The sequence below is a fragment of the Sinocyclocheilus grahami genome, unplaced genomic scaffold, assembly GCF_001515645.1.
Source record: "Sinocyclocheilus grahami isolate Dianchi unplaced genomic scaffold, SAMN03320097.WGS_v1.1 scaffold1227.1, whole genome shotgun sequence".
In the NCBI taxonomy this organism is placed as follows: Eukaryota; Metazoa; Chordata; class Actinopteri; order Cypriniformes; family Cyprinidae; genus Sinocyclocheilus; species Sinocyclocheilus grahami.
The window spans coordinates 74,537-83,335 of record NW_015506406.1 but is presented as its reverse complement, the minus strand read 5'-3'; the positions used below and the strand labels follow the sequence as shown (position 1 = coordinate 83,335).

Sequence of the window (8,799 nt, the reverse complement as noted above, 5' to 3'; positions counted from 1 at the left end):
ATAAAATCCAAATAAAAGGTGTCTAAATGTTGTTTGTTGTTTTAAGTTATGTTTTAAGCTATGCATCAGTATAATAACCATGCACTCACTCTCTAACACAGATAGCTGAGGAATAATCTACTGACAAGCAAATAGTCTATAATGTGTTTATGACTGCAACTTTCCTTTACTCCACGCATATGACTGTTATCTTAGTCTAGTATTCCAGATGTGTCAAGATCACAAAAATACGGATGTGATTTATGATATTTAGTTTTATGACTTCTGCCAGCCTTGAGAGGTAGGCTAGTTTGACAGGGTAGAGCAGATGTACATGTTTGCAATGGCTTATACAGTTTATCATATCAGTCATCCCATTATTATTGTTTGCCCACATGAATGATAGAAACTTGTGGAGCAGAATTGTTTGGGATGGGCGTGGACTGCGTTTGACCACGCCCTCGATTGTGCAACTCTTAAATCACACCACCGAATTCCGATTACGTCACGAAGCCCCGCCCACTCTACACATCCATTCATATTCGGATGGCTCAAGTTCAACCACCACAACACAAATATCTGGGTTCACCGCTTCTAAAGTATACATTTCCCCTCTGCGTCAAATGAACACGAGTCCATCTGCTTTATCAGAACTATTTATTTGATACAAACATCCACAATAAAAACCTGACCAACACAACAAACAGAAAAGTGAGGGGCTTTAAGCAGCTCACTGAGAGACTATGGAGAGCTCATTAACATTTTTACTGGCAGCTACTTTCTTCTGTCCTGTTCAAACAGGTGAGTAAACCAGTTGCCGTCTCTTTAGGAATCTTTAATGATCATTCATTATTTTTAACCATCATTTAATTAGTGTATAAATCTCTTTTAACCCATACAGAGATTGTTTTCAGCATCCTTCAGGTGTTAAGTGACATTCAGATAACATATTAAGCTTATTTTATATGCGATTTGTGAGTGATATTGTAATTTTAAATGTCACGAAGCCCCGCCCACTCTACACATCCATTCATATTCGGATGGCTCAAGTTCAACCACCACAACACAAATATCTGGGTTCACCGCTTCTAAAGTATACATTTCCCCTCAGCGTCAAATGAACACGAGTCCATCTGCTTTATCAGAACTATTTATTTGATACAAACATCCACAATAAAAACCTGACCTACACAACAAACAGAGCAGCTTATTGAGAGACTATGGAGAGCTCATTAATATTTTTACTGGCAGCTACTTTCTTCTGTTCTGTTCAAACAGGTGAGTAAACCAGTTGCCGTCTCTTTAGGAATCTTTAATGATCATTCATTATTTTTAACCATCATTTAATTAGTGTATAAATCTCTTTTAACCCATACAGAGATTGTTTTCAGCATCCTTCAGGTGTTAAGTGACATTCAGATAACATATTAAGCTTATTTTATATGCGATTTGTGAGTGATATTGTAATTTTAAAAGGTGGACCAAGATAACATAGTTACCAGTGTTAGCACTAGATTGTGGACAGTGAAATGCTAAGATGTTAAGGCTAAGTAAGATTATAAGGTGAAAAGCAAAAGTAATTCGATCAGTTCTCGATCTCTAGTACTTTAGCTTATCTCTGTGACCTCAAATGACTAAAATAACATAATTAATGTGTTGGATAATGTGTCAATTATGTGAAGCATAACTTATGTCTCCATCTGACAGGTGTGTTCACTTGTGAACCACGGCAATATCAGTGTGGCAATGGAAAGTGTATCACATCAAGATGGGTATGTGATGAAACTGATGACTGTGGTGACGGCACTGATGAACTTCCTGCTGCCTGCTGTAAGTGTTCCTCCATCTAAGACAAGTCAGTTGTCCCGAAGAAAAAGTATGTTGGTGAAACATTAATGATGCTAGGTGCAATTGATTTAAATGTGGTTAACTGTGTTAATACATAGAGGAAAATTCTACAATCTTATTGGAAGCTGAAAGAAAAGTATACATAACTCTTTTAAACTACATTTTGCTTAATTTTTTTTGTGGTCACAGGTTAAAAAATATATTCCCTAAACTGCCTAAAGGAGGTGGCAGTGAGTTTTATATAAGCTATCGCTGATATTAAAATTTGAATTTGAAATATACTGTATATATATATATATATATATAATATATATATATATATATATATATATATATATATATATACAGTTTATTCATTTTGAGATTATCCATTTTACATTTAAGAGTGTTATTACATTTTTAGTGGTGTTAACAACTAAATGAGCGCTAGGTTACCTAAGTGTAAAAAGGTAATATAAATGTAAAAATAAGCAGAAAAGAGCATGCACAATTAAATATCCAATATTAGCCAGCATCAAAAAAACATTTCCTCCTAATTGATATGGTTATATCACACACACCTAGCTAGGCACCACTCATATTTTTTTCAGAAAATGTAAAAATCGTATTTTTTGCCCTCTCTTTTCAGTGGCCAAGACCTGCAGACCCAGTGAATTCAGCTGTGGTGGGCGACTAAACCAGTGTGTGCCAAAGAGCTGGAAGTGTGATGGCAAAGCAGACTGTGAGAACGGTGCAGATGAGGAAGGCTGTGGTGAGTGATATCTTGAAGTCATGTGTATCTTCATGATGCTGCCAGTGTGCATGTATGTTTAAAATCTCCATCACCACTTACAGCTCCTCGGCAGTGTCGGGATGGCGAGTTCAGCTGCAGCAACAGCCAGTGTGTGAGTGCCGCGTTTGTGTGTGATGATGAGAGAGACTGCGATGACGGCAGTGATGAAGTTTCCTGTCCACCCACCATGTGTAGCTCCAGCTCTTTCAGGTGCAACAACTCACAGTGTGTGCCTCGACTGTGGGTCTGTGATGGTGATGCCGACTGTGCCGATGGCTCAGACGAATTGCCTCAGAAATGCGGTCCAGGGACGCCTAAACCTACCAAAAACCCCTGCTCCTCTATGGAATTCCATTGCGGCAGTGGGGAATGCATACACAGTAGCTGGAAATGTGACGGGGGAGAAGATTGCTTGGATCACTCAGATGAGAAAAACTGCTGTAAGAAATGAGACTTGTTGATGTTACATTTGTCAGTTTATCCTGCTATTCTTAAGGGAATGTTCCAGGTTCAATACAAGTTAAGCTCTGTCGAACTCAATACAGATAATCTTTGCGAGGTACACACAAGGATACCAGGAAGACTCGTTCTTTGAATAGCAGTACCACGACTGAAAAGATGATAAAGATAACTTCACAGCTCACATTTAAAATAGAAGGATACATGTACGCATGTTAATAGAAAAAACTAAATTCACATTTCTACTTTTAAGCCATCAGAAATGTCTTGCCCCTTAAGGGTTCCATTATAAATGCATTACTGTACATTTTTTCCAGTGATAATCTTTGTCTGTCCAAACTGAATGCAAAATCAAAAAATGCAATGTTTAATGTACAGTTAGTGGGAGCAGGATTGTGGACCAATTGAGATTTCACGTGTGCGGGGCTACACAGCAGAAATAGAAACCAAGCAATCGATAAATTGGAAGCTCGTCGTGGTCACAGCAGATACTCTTTTGCTTCTCACTTTATTACAATGTAACCTTAAAAGCATCAATTGCCATTTTATCCTCAAGACATAATGAACTATTTTTCTTTTTCCATATGAACAGCCTTGCCCACATGCCGACCGGATGAGTTCCAATGTGGTGACGGATCTTGCATCCACGGCAGCCGGCAGTGCAACCACGTATATGACTGCAGAGATTTCAGTGATGAACTGGGTTGTGTTAATGGTGAACCATACAAATTATACCTTTTACACAAAACTGATATGCAAAATATATGCTTTAGGTGTTATTCTGCTGTGTTTAACTTATATTTCTCCTTTCTGATTTTCAGCAACCCATTGTGAGCCACCACACAGGTTTAAGTGCCGCAGTGGTGAATGCATCAGCATGGAAAAAGTTTGCAACAAGCAACGGGACTGTAGGGATTGGTCCGACGAGCCATTACGGGAATGTGGTAAGTAAAAACGGCATTCAAGGAGGTGCATTGCCTAGAAATTCTTCTGAAGCCAACCTGTGGTACAGTATGTGATTTTCAAATTCACAGATTCTAACGAGTGTGTTTACAAAAACGGGGGTTGCTCTCATATCTGTAATGACCTGAAGATTGGTTACGAGTGCCTGTGTCCCACTGGCTTCCGATTGGTGGATAAGAGACGCTGTGAAGGTAAGAAACTGAAATTGGTTCCCATACTGAATCATAAGGAAATCTGGTCATAGTACGTTCCACAGACCTTGGTGCAGATCCAGTTCAAAGAGTGATTTCATTTGGACCTTAAACTTATTTGCTTTTTCTGAGCTGGAAGTAAGTTTAGAGTTCAGTAAGTCCATGCTGTTGCTGCCTGTCATGATTCAGTGGTGTTATGTACAGAATGACTATTTAACTTCAAGCCCACATTTTTGTTTGATTTCTTCAGACATTAATGAGTGCGCCAACCCAGACACCTGCAGCCAAATATGCGTCAACCAGATAGGAAGTTACAAGTGTGAGTGTGAAGATGGCTACCAGATGGACCCATCCAGCAAGGCTTGCAAAGCTATTGGTACAACTTTTAAACTTCCAAATATTGATTTCCCATAGTTGCATACTGACAAATTCATACTCACAAACATGGTTCTACAGGAACCATCGCCTACCTATTTTTCACCAATCGCCATGAAGTAAGGAAGATGACTCTGGATCGTAGCGAATATACACGTGTCATTCCCAGCCTAAAGAACACTGTGGCACTGGATATGAATGTTGCTTCCAGGGAGATCTACTGGTCAGATTTATCCCTCAAAAAGATATACAGGTAAAGAATGGATCTTTGGACTCATGGTCAGTCTTGGGTCTCTGAGGACCATTTGCTTGTTACCCAACTGACTAGTGTCATATTTTGTCTTTCTTTCCCAGAGCACCAATGGATACAGCAGATAACTCCTCCCAACACAGTGTTGTGATTGGCAGGGATTTACATGCACCTGAAGGTATCGCTGTCGACTGGATCCACGGAAACATCTACTGGACGGACAGTATCAAAAAGACCATCTCTGTAGCAACAGCGGACGGAAGTAGACGCAAAACTCTCTTCAAAGAAAACCTGGCCAAGCCGCGTGCTATTGTTGTCGATCCTATTAAGAAGTATGTCAAGTCCCAGAAACTCTAAAATGTAGAGATAAACTATGTAAGCAAGTGGTTTACTATATTAAATCTTCTCCAATTTGTTGTAGCTTCATGTTCTGGTCTGATTGGGGCACACCAGCTAAGATCGAGAGAGGTGGTCTTAATGGAGGGGACCGTCATGCCCTAGTTACAGATAACATTATCTGGCCCAACGGAATAACCCTTGGTATGAACTTGTCCACTTACATAACTGTCCACAAAGTGTACAATTTGTTAACTTCGGTCTGACCCACTTTCTTGTCTTGTCCCATGCCTAGACCTTTTGAACCGGCGTCTGTACTGGGTCGACTCCAAACTACACACTCTCTCCAGCATCAGCATGCAGGGAGATGGTCGGCGTACTCTGATCATTGACCAGGGCAAGCTTGCCCACCCTGTGGGTCTCACTGTCTTTGAGGTAACTCTTTCATACTCTTTTCAAACATGTTGACCTTGTTTAGGAGGTTACCTGTATGCTCACTCAAAAATTCTCCATTGTCATTTTTAGGAGAAAGTGTTTTGGACTGATGTGAGCAATAACGCAATTCTAAGCGCAAATCGTGTGACTGGAAAAGACATCACAAAAGTGGCCGAACACCTCTCATCCCCAGAGGACATTGTCTTGTACCACAACCTCAAGCAACCAAGTGGTATGTTGGCCATTATATAATCTTCCATTCAACGGTACCTTCCCAGTCACCATTCAGCGAATTGATTTTCTATCCAAGATGTGAAATAGTCTTCAGTGTAGTTCTGAATGTATTCTAAATGTCTTTCCAGGAATCAACTGGTGCAGGGTCAACAATGGTGGCTGTGATTTCCTGTGCCTGGCTGCCCCTCAAATCAATAGATTCTCACCCAAGTACACTTGTGCCTGCCCAGACAACATGATGTTGGCCAGAGACATGCGAAAATGTGTTCAAGGCAAGTCAGATTTGGTGCTTGCTGTCAGGACATGGATATAAGATTTTGTATGTAATTCCTGCTGATTTCTACATCCAGTGTTTGTGTTTTTATTTTGAACAGCTGTAGTCACACCAGCACCTCCTGCCAGGCCCGAAATAGTTACAACTAGTCGTCCTCAAGTACCTTCAAAGACAACACCAAAACCTGCTGGCCCTTCCACTACCAATGTGCAACCTTCATCTACTCCTGCTCCTGTGATCCCTAACCATCCCACTCAAGCTGCCCCTATCAAGCCTTCCCAAACCACAATTAAACTTCCTTTATCCACCCAGACAGGTATGTCTTGCTTTGTCCACCCAGACATCTTCTCCTTTTCTTAAGCAAATTAGACAAACCCAAGCCCCAACCCTAATCTCAAGACCAGACTCCTGAAACCTTCAAGATGATCTTACAGTTTTACTGAAATGTGTGAAATCTGTTTTACAAGTTATCTTGATTTTTCCTTAGATGACCACAACAGTATTGTTAAAGCTGTGTCTGAACCATCATCTTCCACACCGTTGGCCTTGTATATTTTGCTTCCTCTTGGTGAGTGCTTCAATGCTAATGCTTAAACAAGCAATGTGAAAGCAATGCGTTGTGTTCTGAAAGCTAGTGAGTTACTAACAAAGGGAGCATTTTAAGACATTATGTAGATGCACACAAAGGCTGTTCCAAGAGATCGGTAACATAAAGGTCACAATGTAACATAAGTAGCAACAGATCTTTTCTTCCGTATTATGACGTACATCTAAGTGAAATCAATTACTGAAAAGGATCAAATATAGACTGGTTCTGTTTATTAGTTGTTGTAGCTTAGCAACATGCTAATGGCAAGCTCTATTAACATCAATCTTCAAAAATGATCACTTCTATTCTCTTTTCTATTCAATTGCTTCAAAACTCCCATTCTAATTTGAATGTCTCATCTTCTTAAAGCAATCCTATGTTTGGTTGTGGGTGGTGCTGTGCTGTTCTGGAGAAAATGGCATCAGAAAAATACTAAGAGCATCCACTTTGACAACCCAGTTTATCAAAAGACTACAGAGGACCAGGTGCATCTTTGCAGAAACGGCAGTTCAGATGGCTATTTTTACCCACAGGTACAATATACTTTATAAAACAATACATACTGGCTACACAGCAACATATTCATGCTAGCATATTAGCCTTAGCTAATGTCTTAAAGCATTGTTAACTTTATCGGTTTACTAATTAAGACTTCTTAGACTACTGTCTGGTATATTAGGTAATTACTGTGTCTAATAAAGTCGTGGGGAAGTCGTGGCCTAATGGTTAGAGAGTCGGACTCGTAACCCAAAGGTTACCGGCAGGGATTGTAGGTGGGGGGAGTGAATGTACAGCGCTCTCCCACCTTCAATACCACGACTGAGGTGCCCTTGAGCAAGGCACTGAACCTCCAACTGCTCCCCCGGTGCCGCAGCAAAAAATGGCTGCCCACTGCTCCGGGTGTGTGTGTGTGTGTGTGTGTGTGTGTGTGTGTTCACTGCTTTGTGTGTGTGCACTTTGGATGGGATAAATGCAGAACACTAATTCCGAGTATGGGTCACCATACTTGGCCACATGTCATGTCACTTTCTTTCTTTCTAATAATGATGGTCTTATTTTGCTTTCACAGAGACAGAGTATAAATTATGAAATATGATGACATTGAGGTCCATGCCAAAACAGACAACGTTTCCATATTTGAAGTCTTCCGTGCTTGGAGGTCAGTTCTAGAGTAAAACAACATCTGGGAAACAGTGGAGATACAAACCTCCTTTTTACACAAGGCATTTGATGCAAAAAACAATCCAGAGCTGACGGTTGACGCGAGACAAAGAATAAAAAAATCCTCAGACAACAACAACCTCAGCTTATCAAGGCTGCTTAGCACTTCACTTTATATAAATTATACAAAAAATTATGAATATAGATATTTTAACAGCACTTAAAAATCAAGGTTTTATTCACATGAGAGGTACATGGATACGTTATTGTAAGTATTGCATGTATTTTAAATGTTGAAAATGATTTTTTTTAAGGAGATTTTTTTGCAGGGGTAAAAAACATTGCATACTATTTTCCCCAAAAAATGGTGTAATTGAATTCATAGGTTAAAGGCACAATATGTAATTTTCGCCGCTAGTGGGCGCGTAGTCAAAAAAGGCGTAGTTTGATGACGCCGTGACTGAGTGTGGAATCATGGGAGTTGTCGTCTTCATCCCCACAGCCGATGCAATCCGACGGGACTCAGGCAGAAATCATGTTCATGGATGAGCTAATGATTTATTAACATAGTAGAATGAAGCAGGGTGAGGCTGAAAGCCGTCGAAGCGAAACGAGGCCGCTGAACGAGCGCGACACACGGCTCGAAAGCAGTGGAGCTTTTATTATGCCACAGTCGACCGCTTCCGCTCCTTCCAGTCGTGCGTATGTGGGGTAAAGCAGCGGAGCTTTTATTATGCCACAGTCGACCGCTTCTGCTCCTTCCGGTCGTGCGTATGTGGGGTAAAGCAGCGCTGTTTTATCACACTAGATGCATTTGAAATTTCTGTTATAATGCTACTCTGTGCGGTCGTCACCGGTCTATTAAAACGCACAACATATTAAAGCGTCTTTGGTGTTTTCGGAAACCGAGGGGTTTTGACGTCTTTGGCAGGC

The 8,799-nt window shown here is 40.6% G+C and overlaps 1 protein-coding gene across 2 annotated transcripts; it reads left to right on the top strand.

Moving 5' to 3' along the window:
• The first annotated feature begins 559 nt into the window (after window positions 1–559).
• On the top strand, window positions 560–7,991 carry ldlra (low density lipoprotein receptor a). Of its 2 annotated transcripts, none has more exons than XM_016254175.1 (18): window positions 560–780; window positions 1,687–1,809; window positions 2,456–2,578; window positions 2,662–3,039; window positions 3,651–3,773; window positions 3,880–4,002; window positions 4,093–4,212; window positions 4,463–4,588; window positions 4,669–4,840; window positions 4,942–5,169; window positions 5,259–5,377; window positions 5,469–5,608; window positions 5,699–5,840; window positions 5,971–6,114; window positions 6,217–6,432; window positions 6,604–6,684; window positions 7,075–7,238; window positions 7,775–7,991. In XM_016254175.1, the coding sequence occupies exons 1-18, from the start codon at window positions 723–725 to the stop codon at window positions 7,799–7,801; spliced, it is 2,607 nt and encodes an 868-aa protein (XP_016109661.1). In that variant the 5' UTR covers window positions 560–722; the 3' UTR covers window positions 7,802–7,991. The 2 variants fall into 2 exon arrangements, with proteins under 2 accessions (XP_016109661.1, XP_016109660.1); XM_016254174.1 differs by lacking the exon at window positions 560–780 and adding an exon at window positions 1,036–1,257.
• The last annotated feature ends 808 nt before the right edge of the window (window positions 7,992–8,799 follow it).